General features: G+C 38.6%; 1 protein-coding gene across 2 annotated transcripts; it reads left to right on the top strand.

Annotated features, from left to right (window-relative positions):
- The first annotated feature begins 595 nt into the window (after positions 1–595).
- Positions 596–16,373, top strand: WBP11 (WW domain binding protein 11). Of its 2 annotated transcripts, none has more exons than XM_033118301.1 (13): positions 596–719; positions 1,437–1,589; positions 1,984–2,120; positions 2,632–2,663; positions 3,808–3,901; positions 7,839–8,035; positions 8,946–9,079; positions 9,297–9,496; positions 10,038–10,229; positions 12,159–12,260; positions 12,684–12,971; positions 13,984–14,166; positions 15,356–16,373. In XM_033118301.1, the coding sequence occupies exons 3-13, from the start codon at positions 2,057–2,059 to the stop codon at positions 15,787–15,789; spliced, it is 1,920 nt and encodes a 639-aa protein (XP_032974192.1). In that variant the 5' UTR covers positions 596–719; positions 1,437–1,589; positions 1,984–2,056; the 3' UTR covers positions 15,790–16,373. The 2 variants fall into 2 exon arrangements, with proteins under 2 accessions (XP_032974192.1, XP_032974191.1); XM_033118300.1 differs by having other exon boundaries at positions 644–797.
- The last annotated feature ends 1,370 nt before the right edge of the window (positions 16,374–17,743 follow it).

Genomic DNA, 17,743 nt, shown 5'->3' with positions numbered 1-17,743 from the left:
AGAGGATTTTTGGCTGGTGAAAAGACCAGAGCCGATACAATATAAGTTCGCCCGTAGTAAATGTAAAACTGACAGCACATGTATCCCCACATTTCCTTTTCAAAGTACTAATCCTGTAGATTAGCAATCTGGCTCTGTAATATGGGCACGGATTTGCTCAGGTCTACAAATGTTCTGTGTGACTATAAACTACCGAACTTTCTGATCGTCATGACTCTAGCACAGCGCAAACACCGTAGCAATTATTTGGGAATTCGTTTTCAAACAGACACTCCCAAAAGATCGCACTAGCCTACGTCACAAAAAAAAAAAAAAGAAAGAAAGTCTTAGAACTAACACAACTCCAGGAGGCCGAAAGAGCGCCTCGCCGGTCTTGAGCAGCGCAATAAACGAAACTCCCGGAAATTAGGTCAGAACGCCTCCTTTTCCAAGAGCCGATCTTATATCCGAGCGGCTTCTTTTTCTTATTTCCATTGGTCTACGGAAGTGTCAATCAAGGTGCTGCGTCATGAGGGCGGGCTCTTAGTCGATAACCAACCAATTCGGTACTGTATTGGAGCGGAAGACTCTGGTCCCGGAGTTCTTGGTTACTTCCTATGCTTCCAGGGCGGAGAAACCGTGAGTTCGTCGGGCTACAGGGATAGGAAGTGACGTAGCAATGGCGGAGGGGCGCGAGGTTTCAAGATGGCGGTTGCTGGATAGCTGACCGGGAGGCAGAGGTGAAGGCCCCTACCAAGTCAAAGAGGCCGAAAATCGTCCTCTCCCCGCTCCTTGTAGTCCTAGAGCCCAGCAGAAGTGTGAGTGTGCGGGATTGTGCCAATCGGATTCTTCATCTTTCCCGTTCCTTCGTGGGGCACGCGCGGTTGCCTCGGGGACACAAGGCCTCTCTGCCCCGTGTTTCCTCTCCGCGGTTGGGTCTCCCGGGTAGCCGACTGGAGGATCCCCGAGCCTGGGGCGGAGCGGCGACCAGCGCGGTTAAGCGGCTGACTCCCCCAAGTCGGTTAGCGCCGCCTCCTGTCTGTGCACGTTGACTGGTCGCAGATAGCCTTAGATTTGATGTTTGTGCTTCGAGTCAGGTTCAACCGTCGCTATGGTTTCGGCAGTTGCAGCTACTGTTGGCCTTTGGTGGATCTGGGCCCCGGCCCATTGGAGCTTCTTGGCTCGGTTGTCTAGAGGTCCCCCCACGGTTTTGTGGCCCGATTTCCCCGTCGCTTCTGTTTCAAGACATAATAGTAGTTTGCGCAGACTAAGGCCCCAGTTTCCTCTGTAAAAATTTTCTGTAATTCGTATTCTGTTTCAGGTTGGGGAAGGTGGGTTAAAAGAGCCTGAGGGTAATTGAGAGAGGAAAGCAAAAAAGATGCGGGCCATCAAAGATAGGAGAGCTTGTATTTGTACTAATTTTGCTTGCTTCTGCCTCTCTTCTCCCTCACTCCCAGGTTTTATAAGAAGGAAATCCTTGACAGGGTAAAGTAGTTGCCATTGGAACAACTTGGAAGCATTTCGCAAAAGTCAAGGCAATTGAACACTTGCTGAAAGAGACATTAACTAATAACAAACTTGTCTGATGAGATCTTCATAAAGAAGGAAAGGTATAATTGTATGGTCTACTAAAAAGTTTACCTCGGGCCTATAACTTCCCTAGTAAAAGGTTTATCTTTGCGTTAAGCCAGTCCTGTCCATTGCTTCTGTGCATCTAGGTTAACATACTTTTGAAATTGCTCTTTTTTGCCAGACCTCTCAGAGGCTTAATGACTCTCAAGGGAGCACATAATCTTGTTAACTGTCCTGTAATCCAGGCATAGAAATTTCCCTGCCTTGCTTTTTCCCACCTTAAAGCAATCTTCCTTAGGGTCCATCCTTCATTTTGAAGTATAAACAGGACTGCAAAACTCATTCTCCAGAGCATTTTTGAGGTCTTGATGCGAGGCAGGTTGTCAGTTTGGCTCGGATAAGCTCTAATAAATTCATACAAATTTTCTACAGGCTTGGACGTTCTTACTTTGATGCAGCTTTTGGTGTTTTTTTAATGAACAAGTGAACCACACAGATTGTCAACATGGGACGGAGATCTACATCATCCACCAAGAGTGGGAAATTTATGAATCCCACAGACCAAGCCCGTAAGTATCCATGAGTGTGGAATGATGAAGAAGAGCTGTGGTAAAAATTGCAAGCATTAGGAAATCTATTTCATGATGTCCTAATTTCAAGATTAGCAGTGCTAGGAATTGGTTGTATAAAGTTATACAGTGTTCTTGTGGGCACGTGATTAAAACTTGAATAAAACATGCAAAAAAAATTGTGTGCATATTTTTAATTTGATTGACTTGGAATTGGCTTAAAACTTCTTTTTGTATTTGGAATTTTGAATAAATTAGTTCTGCAAGTTCTTTAGTATTTTATGACATCTTTTTTCATCAGGTTCCTAGTTCTTCCTTAAGCTTAAAATTTCTCGAGACATTTTTGGTTGACAAAATTAGAAGGGTGCTACTAGCATCTCGTAGGTAGAGGCCAGCGGTGCTTCTGAAGGTCCTACTGTGCAGGACAGCCTCTCACAATAAGAATTGTGTTAAATTGAGGAAATGTTATAATAAGGTTCAAGGTTTGAAAGTTTTTTTTCTCTTTGTCTAGGAAAAGAAGCCCGGAAGAGAGAGTTAAAGAAGGTATGATTTCAGATGCATCAAATTAGCTATTAAGTGTTGTTTGGCACATTTTATCATTTGGGATTAGTGGATTTCCAAGTAACATTTTCAGTTACTTGCCAGAACCATAAAATGTACTAAACCAAAGTACCATATAGCTGCTCCTTGTTACAATGGGGTTATGTCCCAAAAAACCCATTGTAAGCTGAATATATCTTAAGTTGAAAATGCGTTTAATACACCTAGCCTACCAAACATCATAGTTTAGCCTGGTATACCCTAAATGTGCTCAGAACACTGACCTTAGCCTCCAGTTAGGCAAAATCATCTCTCTGCCACTGCCCAGCATCATGAGAGAATATCATACTACATGGCTAGCCGAGGAAAAGATCAAATTTTGAAGTACAATTTCTACTGAATCCAAGTGCCTTTGGCGCCATGGTAAAGTAAAAAAAAAAATCGTAAGTCGAATATTGGAAAGTCTGGGACTTTTTGTACTTGGGAACAAAACTAAATAACCTTGCTGATAAGCTCATGATGGGTTATTGTAACATTGTTTATTTGAGTATCTTTCCCAGTGAGTTAAATAATACACTTTTGAAAATAATTCTTTTTTTGTTAGTTATTAAAACATACTGCTTTGTTAAAAGCTACTGAATTAGTGGCTGTAAATAAATGTGATGCTAACTAGCTTTGTACATTCGTTTTCCTGGTTATGTAGCTGTTGAGTTGATGACAAAGTGCTTTCCCAGAATAAGAAAGGATTTACTTTTCAGTATCACATTAAGAAAACTCAGATTTTTAATTGTTTTCAATTGTGTGTTTTGTTACATTGTTTAGCAATAATTCCTGTAAAACTTGAATGTATACCTTTAGAATATAACTGAAACCTGTTTAAAAAAAAACTGCAAATTTTTTTTTTTTTTTAGTAACTGCTTTAGATCTCATAGATACTTGTCTCAGAAAGCACATCTAGTAAATAACATTTACCTTTTTGTCTAAAGTTGAAACATTTTTGAGAGTAAAAAATTACATAGCTATGTTTCTGGTTGAAACGAATGATCATATCAAGTTCAACTTCAACTTAAATAGATTTTTGAAGCAAATTGAAATAAAAACTCATGAGTGTCCAGCTTCTTGACATACTGCTCTTTCTTTTTCTCAGAACAAAAAACAACGCATGATGGTACGAGCTGCAGTTTTGAAGATGAAGGATCCCAAACAGATTATCCGGGACATGGAGAAATTGGATGAAATGGGTAAGAATTTATAAAAAGGCTAGATTTTAGAGGAGAGATAACAGTCTGATACATGGGCAGGCAGGCATAAGAAAAAGAAAACCACGATGGCATTTGACACTTGAATTTAGTTTTAGTGTCAGGAAGACAAAATGGTGGGGAGCTATTATAAACTGAAGGTCTCATCTAGAATAATAAGAGGATAGCCATTATTTATCTAGAGCTAATTGTTATGAGGTAATGAAAGCTCACTTTGACCAGCTCATTTTTTTGGAGAAGACCGAAATCGGGTTTTTGAAATCACCTTGGGGTTTTGTTTGTCTTGTTTTGTTTTTTAATGTTGGCAGCTACCATGTAAATCTAAATAATAGACCACCATGAATGTATCAGTTTCCCATGTTTTCCAATGAGAACCTAAAAAGATACTTGACTACTTAGTAAGGATGTAGAAGATAGAAGAAATCATCAAATACTTAAAATTACGTTTTATAAAATGCTAGATTAGGATTTCCCCCTTCTTCACATTTTCTAGAATAATTTTAATTCATTCTCATCATATGCATCTTCATCATAACTGCTTTGTCAAAACTGGAATCATGAGGTAATTGCATGTTATCTTTCCTTGCATTTAAGGTTGATTGACAATCATCTGTGATGCTGCCACTGGAAATTTTATCCCAACCCACAAATACCTATTTCTTAATATTAGAACGTGGGATTTTTAATTTTTGTTTTTTTTTAATAGAAGTTTTCAAACATGCAAAAATAGAAGTCTGCTTAACTCCTATGTGCTTTTCAGCTATCAAATTTTTGTCAATTCTGTCTTCTGCCTCCTACCACTTTTTTTATTTAGCATATTAAAGTGTCTTTTCAAGTTTTGTTTACAAAGGTACCAAAACAGTTTTAGTAGTTTGCCCAGAAACATAAGTGAAAGAGTTAACAGTGGATCTCCTCAATGATGTATTAATTGGGGTTCCAAAAAATCCAGTTATGTGGGGTTACGGTATTAATAGTAACTAAAATAATGTGACAGTCTGTGCAGCTAGCCTGGCAAGAGTTCTGGGTCAGGCTACATGATGCCAAATCTTTCCCAGTTCAGCTGTAACTGATCCACTTGTTGCCTCTGGTATAAATTTCAGTAAGGACAATTGCTGTTCCTGGAGTATTAGGATGTTACCTATTAAATGACCCTAAACTGATTTATGTGGTTTTTGTATTGATGTAGAAATACCCCTGGTCATACGCAGAACGTGAAAGAATTCATGAGATTCAGAAAAGGAGGAAAGCAAGAAAAGGTTATTGAAAGTTAGGCAGCAAGGGTGCCGTGGCAATGTCTAGAGAAGAGGAGTGTGCCCAGACAGAAGGGTAGAAGTCAGAAGCACCAGCAGAGGAGTTGCTGGGGGCAGAGTCTAGAGTAAACCGCTACAGCGGGTTTGTGTGCTGGGTTTTATATTTTTCTATGTAGGATGTAGGGTGCTTGTCAGCTTGCAGGGGGTTGCTGTTACAATTGGCCTCCTCTGGGAACCGTCCCATTCCCATCCATGATTGATGCAGGGTGCTTATCAGCTTGCAGGGGGCTTTTTCCGGGAACCGTTCTGTTCCCATCTATGATACTGTGATGGGTATTTGTTAGCTTGCAGGGGGTTGCCATTGCAGTTGGCCTCGCCTAGGAACTGTTCTGTTCCCATCTATGATGGATATAAGGCGCTTGTCAGCTTACAGGTACAGTGCTAGCCAGGGGATTCAGAGCCAAGCAATTAATTTTTAAGCTCCTTCCTGCTAACTTATAAGCTCGCTCCTGTTAACTGCCTGTCTGTCTCATCCTCCTAGCTTACAAGCTTGCTCCTGTTAACTCTCTCTCATCAGTTTTAAAAGGAGATAATAATAGTAACTGAAGCTTCTGAAGCTTGTTGATCTCTTACCTTGCTGTGTACCAATTTTTTTTTTTTTAATGTTCTCATTTAATCCTCACAACAACTTTTGGGGTAGGTGTACTGTCCCTGTTTTACAGATGAGGAAACTCAACACAGGGATTATCTACCTTTCTCAAGGTCACACTGTTAAGAAGTAGCAAAGCTGGGATTAAAAATGAGGCATTCTATAGTTTTTTTAATCACACTAAGCTATACTGTGTTATATAAGACTGTACCTTCTGGTTTTGAATAACTATGCTAGCAAATAGGATTTAGAGAAGAAAATAATTAGATTTGTTATTCTTTAAGAAAAAGGAGGGCGGCCGGATGGCTCAGTGGTTAGAGCACAGTGCTCATAACATCAAGGTCATCAGTTCGATTCCCACATGGGCCAGTGAGCTGAGCCTTCCACAATTAGATTGAAAACAACGACTTGACCTATAGCTGAGCTGTGCCTTCCACAACTAGATTGAAAACAACAACTTCACTTGGAGCTGAGCTGCACCCCCCACAACTAGATTGAAAACGACTTGACATGGAGCTGATAGGTCCTGGAGAAACACACTGTTCCCCAATAGTCCCCAATAAAAATTTAAAAAAAAGGAAAAGGGAGAAAGTAACATTCATCAGCACTCTAATTACAATTTATAAAACTCAGTACAGGGGCAGCCAATTAGCTCAGTTGGTTAAAGCACAGTGCTCTTAACAACAAGGTTGCCAGTTCGATCCCCACACGGGCCACTGTGAGCTGTGCCCTCCACAACTAGATTGAAACAACTACTTGACTTGGAGCTGATGGGTCCTAGAAAAACACAAATAAATAAAACTTTTTAAAAAAACTCAGTACAAACTGAATTTAAGCATAAAAAAAGATACATTGAGTCCCATAATTGAGAAATCCCAGAGGGAAGCTGACCTTGAAAATGCAGATGTCATTATCAAGACTGTCCATTCATCCATCTGTCTGGCCTTTTGTCTGTTAGCTTTATTCACCATATTGTTAATGAATTTCTTGGGATGGGAGGTGGAATATGTGTGTGGAATTACCGTGTTTCCCCGAAAATAAGACCTAGCCGAACCATCAGCTCTAATGCGTCTTTGGAGCAAAAATTAATATAAGACCCGGTATTATATAAAACCCAGTCTCATAGTAAAATAAGACCCGGTCTTATATTAATTTTTGCTCCAAAAGACGCATTAGAGCTGATGGTCCGGCTAGGTCTTATTTTCGGGGAAACACGGTAATGGTATTTGGGCTACAAGACCACTGATAGCTCGGTTTATTTCATCCTTGCTTGTGAAAGCGTGTCTCTCACACATCTGTGTTAAAAAAATCAGTGAAGGATCTGGTCCCAATTTGGATCGTATACCATGTGATCTCTGAGTCAGTCACTGGCAAGAGGGATGGAGGAGCAGGTATGATTGACACAGCAGGCCTGGGAATCTTGTGCTGATTTCTTTTGGGGCAGAAGACCGGTAATTAAGCCCCATGTTGAACACATGAGAAGAAAAAGGCTTACATGGTAGCGAGGCAACACCATTCTGTTATAAAAGTAATATGAGCAAGACACCACTAGGTATTTTATTTATGATCCCATTTAATCATCAGGGCTCTGTTATGAAGTAGCTGATGTCCCCGTTTCCCAGATAAAGAAATTAAACATGAGAATTCAAGTAAAGTGTCCAAGATCTCAGAATTGAATGACAGAGCCAGCATAGTATGTAAACCCAGGCCTGTCTGGCTGAAGCTTCACGATATCAGGTTGTTAGCTTAGAGGAGTGAAAATGGGTTTCTATTACAATGATCATGAACATCAGTTACTTAAGTGACATTTCTTAGAAGAGACAGTAAAATTCATGGCCATGTTAAAAGGGTGGAATTTTAATAAATATTTCAGTTCTTTTGAAATTGAAGAGTATATCTGGTGTCGAACTCCCTTTTAAAAATTTTAGCATATAAGGAGATTTTTATTAAATGACAGTCTTGATACCTAAATGAAGTGACCTTTTAATGTTTAATTCCATAATCTGCTCTCTTCTCTCAGAGTTTAACCCAGTGCAACAGCCACAGTTAAATGAGAAGGTGCTGAAAGACAAGCGTAAAAAGCTGCGTGAAACCTTTGAACGTATTCTACGACTCTATGAAAAAGAGAATCCAGATATTTACAAAGAATTGAGAAAGCTAGAAGTAGAATATGAACAGAAGAGGGCTCAACTTAGCCAATATTTTGATGCTGTCAAGGTACTCAAGTTTCTTTTGAGAGAAACTAAAATGTTAGATTTGTTCTTAAAAATTGTTAGTGGAGAAATTGATCATGTTGAACCTCTTGTTAATTTCTTGTCAGATTAAACATACACAAGAGAAATTAATCCATCTGCCAACGTAATCATAGCCAAAAACTAGAAACAGCCAAGGTGTTTTTAAATCTCAAAAACATACTGAGCTTCTTTTGTAGTTATGATTCCATTTGTATGAAACTCTAAAACAAGCAAATCTAATCTATGGAGGGAAAAATTGGTAACAGTCCTTGCCTTGGGACAATGTTAGGGATTGACTGGGAGAGAGTATGATATATGGGCATTTATCAAAACTCATTGGATTTTCACATTTCCTTGTAAATTTTTCCTCAAGATGAAAATGTAAAAAAACCAAGTGCTATAATTTTTGTTAAGTGGGCAGTATGGGTCCAATTTTATAGAAAAGGAAACTAAGGTCACTTGCTCAGTCATACAGCTAATCTGCCGCAGAAATAATTTTAGAGCCCAAGCTCTGCCATTGAATATACACTATTTCTAAGTTAATTGATACCTATCATCTGGAATATTAAATAGGATGGCTTTGGTGCTGGATATTTTAATAGTTGGACTTCTCTGAACAGCAGCTATTTCAAACCATAACCAAAAAGTATTAGTTGATAACAGGGTGAGAAAAACAGCTGGGTTTTAGTTTTTTTAGAGGAGATAAAGATTTTTTCTTCAATTCGTTGATAGACTAGAAATCTTGATGAGGCTTGCTGTTCTTGTTTTTTTGTGATATTTATGATAGGTGGAAAGCGGATCCAGATTATGAAATAGCTAACATTGAATTTTAGTGTTGAGTGTGTGAATTCCTCTTAGCCTCCTATTGAAAGATTCCATTCCCTGTGTTTCAGAATGCTCAGCATGTGGAAGTGGAGAGCATTCCTTTGCCAGACATGCCACACGCTCCTTCCAACATCCTGATCCAGGACATTCCCCTTCCTGGTGCCCAGCCACCGTCCATCCTTAAGAAGACCTCAGCCTATGGGTAAGGAAGTGGTAGCAAAATCAAATAGCACGTAGTAGAAGCACGTCTTGACTATCCAGTGCCAAAATTAATGTAATGGGAAATAAAAGACAATGTGAATGTAAGTAGTGCCTCATTTGAAATAAATATGAAATAAGAGATCCTTTGAAAATTGTTTAGAAGAACAAGTAAAGACCTCATCACTGTTAACGTGATTACTGTGAAATTTTCTTGACAGACCTCCAACTCGGGCAGTTTCTATCCTTCCTCTTCTCGGACATGGCGTTCCACGTTTGCCCCCTGGCAGGAAACCTCCCGGTCCTCCTCCAGGTCCACCTCCCCCTCAAGTCCTACAAATGTATGGCCGTAAAGTGGGCTTTGCCCTAGATCTTCCCCCTCGTCGGCGAGACGAAGACATGTTATATAGTCCCGAACTTGGTAAGGAGTACTGTTCCTTTTGTTCTTATAACCTTTCCACTATCATTTTTTATGTAGGACCTGTTTAACATCCTGTTCACTCCCCTCAGAACTTGGGTTGTAAATGGTACCATGTACATACTAAAGATTGATACATCATAGGATCTAACCAAGTAAAAGCATCATACATAATGAAGTATAACATGTTTGTTGTGTTTTAAATTAGGCTTTTCTTAGAGATGTCACTCTCTTACTACCAATTCCCTAAGACTTGGATGCCTGTTTCTCTTGCAGTTTTATTATCATCAGACTAGAGTGTTATATACAGTCACACTGCTTGTGTATGTATGTGTATACAACTTTCTAAGCAGTTTGTTTTCTAGTTTGAATATTTTAAACTGCTGCCAAATGAAAATACTGTTAGACTATGAATAGCTGAGCTCATACACAGAAATTTTAAAAACAAATTATTGTAAGTTACATAGCATAACTTCTGTGTTTCGGCGTACTTTGTAATAGAGAATCCAGTCAATCATATTACTGTTCCCTGCCCCCTTTTAAGCTCAACGGAGTCATGATGATGACATTTCCAGCACCAGTGAAGATGATGGCTATCCTGAGGATATGGATCAAGACAAGCATGATGACAGTACTGACGACAGCGACACTGACAGATCAGATGGAGAAAGTGAAGGGGATGAATTTGTGCACCGTGATGAGAATGAAAGAGAAAACAATGAAGAAAAAAAGTCAGGTACGTACAGATGAAAGTTCTGTGCTATTATTAATTAGCACACAGCCAAAGTTCCTGATTTATTAATGCATCTCTGAAAGTAATTGTGTTGTGAGCTTGAAAAGAGGGATCATAGCTGTATTCGTCTTTATATCTCAGCAGAGTCAAAGTTCTTGACACATAGAGTAAGTACTCGATGTAAAGAAAAAAGCAATGTTTGTAATAAAAATGTCTAATGTTAACTTTTGGGGAAAAAGATAATAGGTCTTCAACAGCATGAAGATGTACTCTCATGGGTGTATATAGGAAAGGAGAATAACCACATAACTATTGAGAAAACCATATTCACGTCGTTTTTTAATCATTCTATTTAAATATCTACATTTGAAGCTCTTTAAATTTTATGTGTCCATGGTATATTATAAGAACCAGAAGCATAATTACAATGGAGACATGCTTGTAAGTGGAGTCATCACTAATGGGAACATAATATATTCATAATGTGTATTACATGTTTACTATAAATTTAGATTGAGTCACATGTACTTTTAAAAAGTAGTTATGACATTCATCAAGAATTTTAAGCGTTGTTACAGGTACTGAGCAATATGAAAATGTATACTCTGTCACGCCCCAATAGTGTTGGCTTCCTTTGGGATTGGTTTTGTAGCCTACAACACAGTATATATGTGTTAGTAATACTACTAATGTTAGTATTTGTAATGGTGATAATTTTTCACCTATTTTTTAAGGGTTTGGTTATAAATCAGAAAGTTAGTTTGAAAGGGTAGATAAGGAGAGCTTGTAATGAAAAATTACAGAAGGCCCTTAACACAGGAGCTAGCACTGGAAAGTAGGAAGCCATTAAAGCCACAGCAGCTCCGTTAATTCTGGGACTGTGTGGTCTTTGCCTCATTTTTCTCTTTCTGCCAACTGGTTTTTCTTAACATGTACTCATCAGTGCACACTTATTTAAAATGGCTGTCCTGATTGAACATTCATTCAGCTAGTATTTAATTGAGTTTTTACTACATGCAGGGCATGTTTGTAGACACTAAGGCTGTGAACAAAACTAAAGCCCTTCCCTTGTGGAATTCCTATCCTCTTGTAAAAGTTTACCAACTAAGAATGCTCCTAACATTTCACCGTTTAACATGATATTTAAAAGTGTCTAGAGGATAGCCTTTGACAGGTTAAGAAGTTCCCTTCTAGTCCTAGTTTACTAAAAGCTTTTATCATACATAAATACTTTTTAAGCATCTATTGGGATGTTGTTATGGTTTTTGTTTAAGTTGTTTATTATAATGGATTGCATTGATAGTTTTTCTAGTGTTAAACCATCTTGCATTTCTGGGACCAACCTTAGGTGATTATGGTTCCTTTTTTTTGAACACTGTCTCTTCAAGCTTATATTTTATGTTGGCCAGTAGGTTAGTTTTGGTACCCGTGTTATGCTAGCTTCATGAGTTCTGGATAGCCTTCCATCTCCTCCTGTGTCCTTTATAGGAAATTTCTGTGACTTAATGTTTGGCTGAATTTCCTTATAAAATTATTTCAGCCTGGTGAGTAGATCTTTGACTTCCATTTCATTTTCGTGTATTCTGGTCTTACCACTTCTTTGGCCAATTTTAGTAACTTAACATTTTTCTGGAAAATTGTTGTTTCTATCTAGGTGCTCAATTTTATTGGCATAAAGATGTTGTTAGTATTCCTGAAGCTTTTTTTAGATTTGTAACTTTTAAATCAGTACAACATATATTTACCACCAATTGGTATGTTACTTACTATCTTTAATATGACTCTCTGCGCTTATTTTCTGCCAAATTTTACAGGAAATTTACAGGCAACAATCATGTCTAGTAATTTATAGTATTTGTTTTATAGTAAGCATTTAACGAATTTTGCTGATGGCGATCCACCCCTCTCTTTCTCCCTCCTCTGGCCTCTTAGGTCTGAGTGTACGATTTGCAGATATGCCTGGGAAATCAAGGAAGAAAAAGAAAAACATGAAGGAGCTGACTCCTCTTCAAGCTATGATGCTGCGAATGGCAGGTAAGACAGAGAAAGAATAGTGAATCAGCTTTTGGTACTCCTCATGCCAATTTCTTTACATACATTTTCCCATTTAGTATCCCAGCAACCCTGAAGTAAGTACAAATCCTTGTTTTATAAAAGGTAAGGTTTAAAGACATTCTGGTAAGCTGCCCAAAGTTGCACAGCTAGTAAGTAAGTGGTTGAACTGGCATTTAAATCCAGGTCTGTCTTCTAAAGCCTGGGCTCATTCACTATGCTACACTAGCATAGATCAGTGGAATACTATTTGATTCTTCCATATCTTAAGTATTTTATTGAAGAAGACTATTTGGTTGTTAATTTTAAGAAAGCATTTATTGAGTACATGTCTTCAGGCATCTTTCTCTTACAGGCTGTAAAATATTAATCAACTCCATTTACATGGTGTAAAATTTCTTTCAGGTCAAGAAATCCCTGAGGAAGGACGGGAAGTAGAGGAGTTTTCAGAGGACGATGATGAAGATGATTCTGATGATTCTGAAGCAGAAAAGCAATCACAAAAACAGCATAAAGAGGAATCTCTTTCTGATGGCACATCTGCTTCACAGCAACAAGGTCCCCCACAGTCTGTTCCTCCTTCTCAGATACAAGCACCTCCCATGCCAGGACCACCTCCTCTTGGACCACCTCCTGCTCCACCTTTACGGCCACCTGGACCACCTACAGGCCTTCCTCCTGGACCACCTCCAGGTAAGCATCTACATATTAATGGATAAATAATTAAGTCTAACCACGTTCTGTGTGGTTACAATGAAGTCATTCCAAAAATACACATCATTAGTATAGATGTTTTCTTGTTTTCTCCTACTAGTTTTCTAAGAAATCAAGGATTCTCAAAGGATAAGTGCAACTGGTTTATTCTTACAGCACCATTTGCAACTCGTAATACTTCTGACAGCCATCTTTCTCTCCCAAGCTCTTCCTTTTTCAGCATTTTTTAGTTCTGATATTAGCAGGCAGAAACTGGAGTATGTAACCAAGAGTTTCTTTAATGCTATTTTTTAATATGACAAGGTTGATCCAGTTCTAAATTGGGAGGCAGTGGGATTGGGTTACAGTAAATACTGTCTCCCATCCTTCTTTAGTCTGGGGATTATTGGATGTCAGTGTAATCTACAGTAATCAGAGACAAAAATGATTGGTATTAATCAAGCGTTGAGCTTAAAAGTATAAAAAGTTCGTTTACATTCTGAAGGAACATATAGAACTTCTTGGCTCTTTATGATTTTATTCCTTCTACATTCAGCCAACTAAGTTTTCTTCAATTGAGTTCATCTTTTTCCTACTGGTGCAAAGCAAAATGACCTATTTTATGTCATTCTCAGTGGTCCTTTATCTTAATGAATTTCAGGAGATCATTGAAGCACTTCACTTCGTAGTCCATTTTCAGCTCATGTTGGCACCATTTAAGAATTCTTACCATCTTTGTGTGTTTCCAGCCCATGAGAGCTGTGACTGAGTATCGTTTTTGTAAGTGCTGGGAAAAAAGAAACGATCCATAAGAACTTTAATACCCTATCTCTTGTGCTCAGATACTTGTTGGATGAATTCTGCTTCCACACGTTTCAATCAGTTTTTGAAGTTATCTGATTTCAGGTTAAAGTGATAAATCAAGCCACATCTGAGTTAACCTTTATTTTTACCACAATTACTAGTTCATATGTATTTGTTTGACATTAATTTATCATTTTTCTCTTTTTAGGAGCTCCTCCATTCCTGAGACCACCTGGAATGCCAGGACTCCGAGGGCCTTTACCCCGACTTTTACCTCCAGGCCCACCGCCAGGCCGACCCCCTGGGCCTCCCCCAGGACCCCCTCCAGGCCTGCCTCCTGGCCCACCTCCCCGGGGACCCCCACCAAGGCTACCTCCCCCTGCACCACCAGGTAAAACTTTCAATTGCCATAACGAACGTTTGTCTACTATATATGTTCCATTGGCTCTAAGACATGTTTTCACAATTCCATATCCTAAAATGAAGGGATGTCTTAAAATGGTATTTTCAAAATGTTATTGGCCTGGATTGAACTTGAGTTCTTTTATAGAGTATTTGCATTGATTCTGCCTGCCAATCGAGGGCCTTTTCCCAGGCAGAGATCATTTGAATTAAATTCTCCATTTGAGATTTTTTTTTAGGTCTTCACTTGTAATTGGCAAGTCATGCCATACATGTCCATAAGTGCCAGCTTAAAATTTAAAATCACAAGGGAGATTTTTTTTCTCTCTCTCTCTACCCAGTATCAATGCTAGATAAGCAACTGATACTGGGTAGAGAGAGAGAGAAAATTTCCTTGTGGTCTTGTTATGTGTGCCAGTATATTTCTGGTTTACTACATAAACTGTCCCAGTTTAACGTGAAGGTCTTTTAAGCTCCCCAGCTTGGACATTTTTTTTCTGCCTTTTAGTTGAATGTTAAATATGTATGAGTTCGTATAAGCAGTAGCATCTTAGATTTGATGAAATTTGGTATTTTATCTTCAGTCTTATAAGTGACATTTGAAGAAAAGCCTGCAATTCTAGGTAAAATGATGATGTGTCTGAACCATCAATCGGACATGAATTCTTTTCCAGGAATGGTGACAGATTGTGATTAGTTACAGTCTCTTACTCCCCACTCATGGAGTGACCGTTTGGGGGGCAGGGGATGGAAATCAGTAAATAGTACATAGGAATCAAACCCCCAACCTTGACCTTGATAGCATCTGCACTATACAGCTAGTAGACTCCTGGGCTGTCAAATTTGAAATTTCTACCATTTTGAAATCATATTTCACACCAGTTGTTTTTTTTTTTTTTTTTTCAATTTTAAAGTAGTACGTTATTTAAGAGGAAGAAAACATTCCTAGTGTAAGTACAAAATACAGACTGCAGGTAAATATTGTTTTGTAGTAAAATATTATTTACTATCAGAATATATTCCTGAGTTTCAAATAGCAACCAGCCATTATTTCAGCTTATTTTATGTAAATTGTCCATTTTTAAAAACGTGTCAATCTATGTTTTTAACATCCTTAATTGCAGTTACATTTTATTAGTTCCTGTGGTGTTCATCAGCCTGTTTTCTCTTTCACTTAGGTATCCCCCCACCTCGTCCTGGCATGATGCGCCCACCTTTGGTGCCTCCACTCGGACCTGCCCCACCTGGGCTTTTCCCACCGGCTCCTTTGCCAAACCCTGGAGTTTTAAGTGCTCCACCCAACCTGATTCAGCGACCCAAGGCTGATGACACGAGCGCAGCCACCATTGAGAAGAAAGCCACAGCAACCATCAGTGCCAAGCCACAGATCACCAATCCCAAGGCAGAGATTACTCGATTCGTGCCCACCGCACTGAGGGTCCGTCGGGAGAATAAAGGGGCTTCTGCTGCTCCCCAAAGAAAGTCAGAGGATGATTCTGCTGTGCCTCTTGCCAAAGCAGCCCCTAAATCTGGTCCATCTGTTCCCGTCTCAGTACAAACTAAGGATGATGTGTATGAAGCTTTCATGAAAGAGATGGAAGGGTTACTGTGACAACTTTTGATGCCTAAACACACTTCTGTTCATGTCTTTGGTGCGTGGAGAAAGAGGCTCTTAGGAAACTTAGGCAAAAGAGCTACTTTCACTGGCAGGGTATTTTTTAATTTCAGATGAGGGAATATCTTAAAGTTTAGCCTCGTTCAGAATTCATTGTATTTGAGAGGGTATTTCACTGAGAATTAATTGGTTACTGAAGCAGTGCTGCTAATATCTATTCCCTTTCATACCACCATTTTCATCCCATTTCTCCCCTCTCCGTTTGGAAACTTGTGATCAGGGCGATCTTTGTTACTTATTTCTTTTGATTCTCTTCTTGTGTGCTGTGGGCACTGGAGTAGAGATTTTGGGGAAAAAACAGTTTATTTCACCCCCATCTTGTCTTTTGTGTTTGAATTATTTTTAATATTTTCTTGTAAATATTTTGTAATATTGTAGTGAAATGGATCACAATGTCATTTCCTAATACAAAAACGAGATGTGTGGGAAGACAATGTACAATTGTTTGATTAAAATTATTTCCCACTGACCTAAACTTTGAGTGTTTCGTGGAATAAATAAATAAATGTTCTACACCAAGATCTTCTGTGTTCCTGATCATGTATAAACATGGTATCTATTTTAGGGTCAAAAAGAAGCAAGTATTTAAAACTTTGGTTTTAAGGAACTACCATTTAAGGTACAAATTGAGAATCTTGTTGAAAATGTAGTTAAAACTAAGTCTTACATTTAAGGAATAAAGGGAAATAATTCTTTTCCTTCAGTGTTATCATAGACTTCAGAGGGAGTAAGAGGTTTTATTTATTGCTAAGAACGTGGTAAGGCTTAGCCTCAAAGATGACTTCCCCAGAGCTTTGTGAACTGATACTAATTGAATGGCGAAAGATTCTTTTAAACCATTTCAAAACTATTAGAGAATCAGAAAAGTTTACTTTTTCTTTTTTGAATTTGTTGGTTTTACAAACTTTTCGTTTTAAAAGCACATCAAATGAATAAGAATGCCTAACGCTGTTAATTTGCATTGATACTTTCTTTACAAAGTGCTTTAATAACTAATTCATCTCCCCAGTAATCTTGGGGATGACTAACATATTTTCCCCATGTTATAGACGAGAGTATGGAAGCTAAAGGACTCATGTGGTTTATCCAGTGGCCCAACAGTGTATTTCATACACAAAGACACCCACACAATGAGAAAATGTGTGTTGAATTCAGGCTAGGCATACCTATGAAGGTTGGACAATTAAGTTTGCGAACTCATCCTAGAAAAAGTGCTACATACCTCATTGCTGAATATCACTATGGTCACCTTCAAAGTGCTCCCTTGGGAAGCTGCACCAATGCCAGCACCTAGTCCATCCTTCAATGCAATGTTGGAACTTTCTGGAATGGCCATCAGTTGTCATATTACCTTTGATGTCCTAAATCTCATCAAAACGTCTCCCTTTCCATATTTTCAGGTAAAGGAAGTCATTGAGGGCCAGGTCAGGTGAATAGGGAGGGTGCTCCCTCCCTACAGTTACTTGTTTACTGGCTAAAAACTCCCTCACAGCTGTGATGCAAGAACATTGCCATGATGCAAGAGCCATGAACTGCTGGCGAAAAGTTCAGATCGTCTTTCAAGCAGCCTTTTGAGCACTCCAAATAGTAAACTTGGTTAACTGCCCAGTTGGTATAAATTCATAATAATCCCTCTGATAATAAAAAAGGTTAGCAACATCGTTGCAGCAAGTTCAAAAACTTAATTGTCAGACCTCGTTTTCATTGTATCTCAAATATCTTTCATGTGAATCCTTTATCATAAGTTGGTGACATTCTAAACAGTACAATACAGTAAGTTTTATTTTCTTGCAGCTGATTTCTTTGATGGGTTTTCAGATTTTGATTCTGAGATCTTTGTGTATGTGCCTTTGCTTAGAAGTTACTTATTTCACACTAAAGGAAATCCTGC

This window comes from Rhinolophus ferrumequinum, chromosome 10 (genome assembly GCF_004115265.2).
Source record: "Rhinolophus ferrumequinum isolate MPI-CBG mRhiFer1 chromosome 10, mRhiFer1_v1.p, whole genome shotgun sequence".
Lineage (NCBI taxonomy): Eukaryota > Metazoa > Chordata > Mammalia > Chiroptera > Rhinolophidae > Rhinolophus > Rhinolophus ferrumequinum.
Note: the sequence above shows the minus strand (reverse complement) of the source record. Positions and strands in the feature narration are given on the sequence as shown.

Excerpts from the sequence above, each read along its gene's own strand:
- WBP11 (XM_033118301.1), top strand. The coding sequence starts at position 2,057 with ATGGGACGGAGATCTACATCATCCACCAAGAGTGGGAAATTTATGAAT. Across the intron at positions 8,036-8,945 it reads AATATTTTGATGCTGTCAAG|AATGCTCAGCATGTGGAAGT; the intron begins GTACTCAAGTTT and ends CCTGTGTTTCAG. Across the intron at positions 12,972-13,983 it reads TCCTCCTGGACCACCTCCAG|GAGCTCCTCCATTCCTGAGA; the intron begins GTAAGCATCTAC and ends TTCTCTTTTTAG.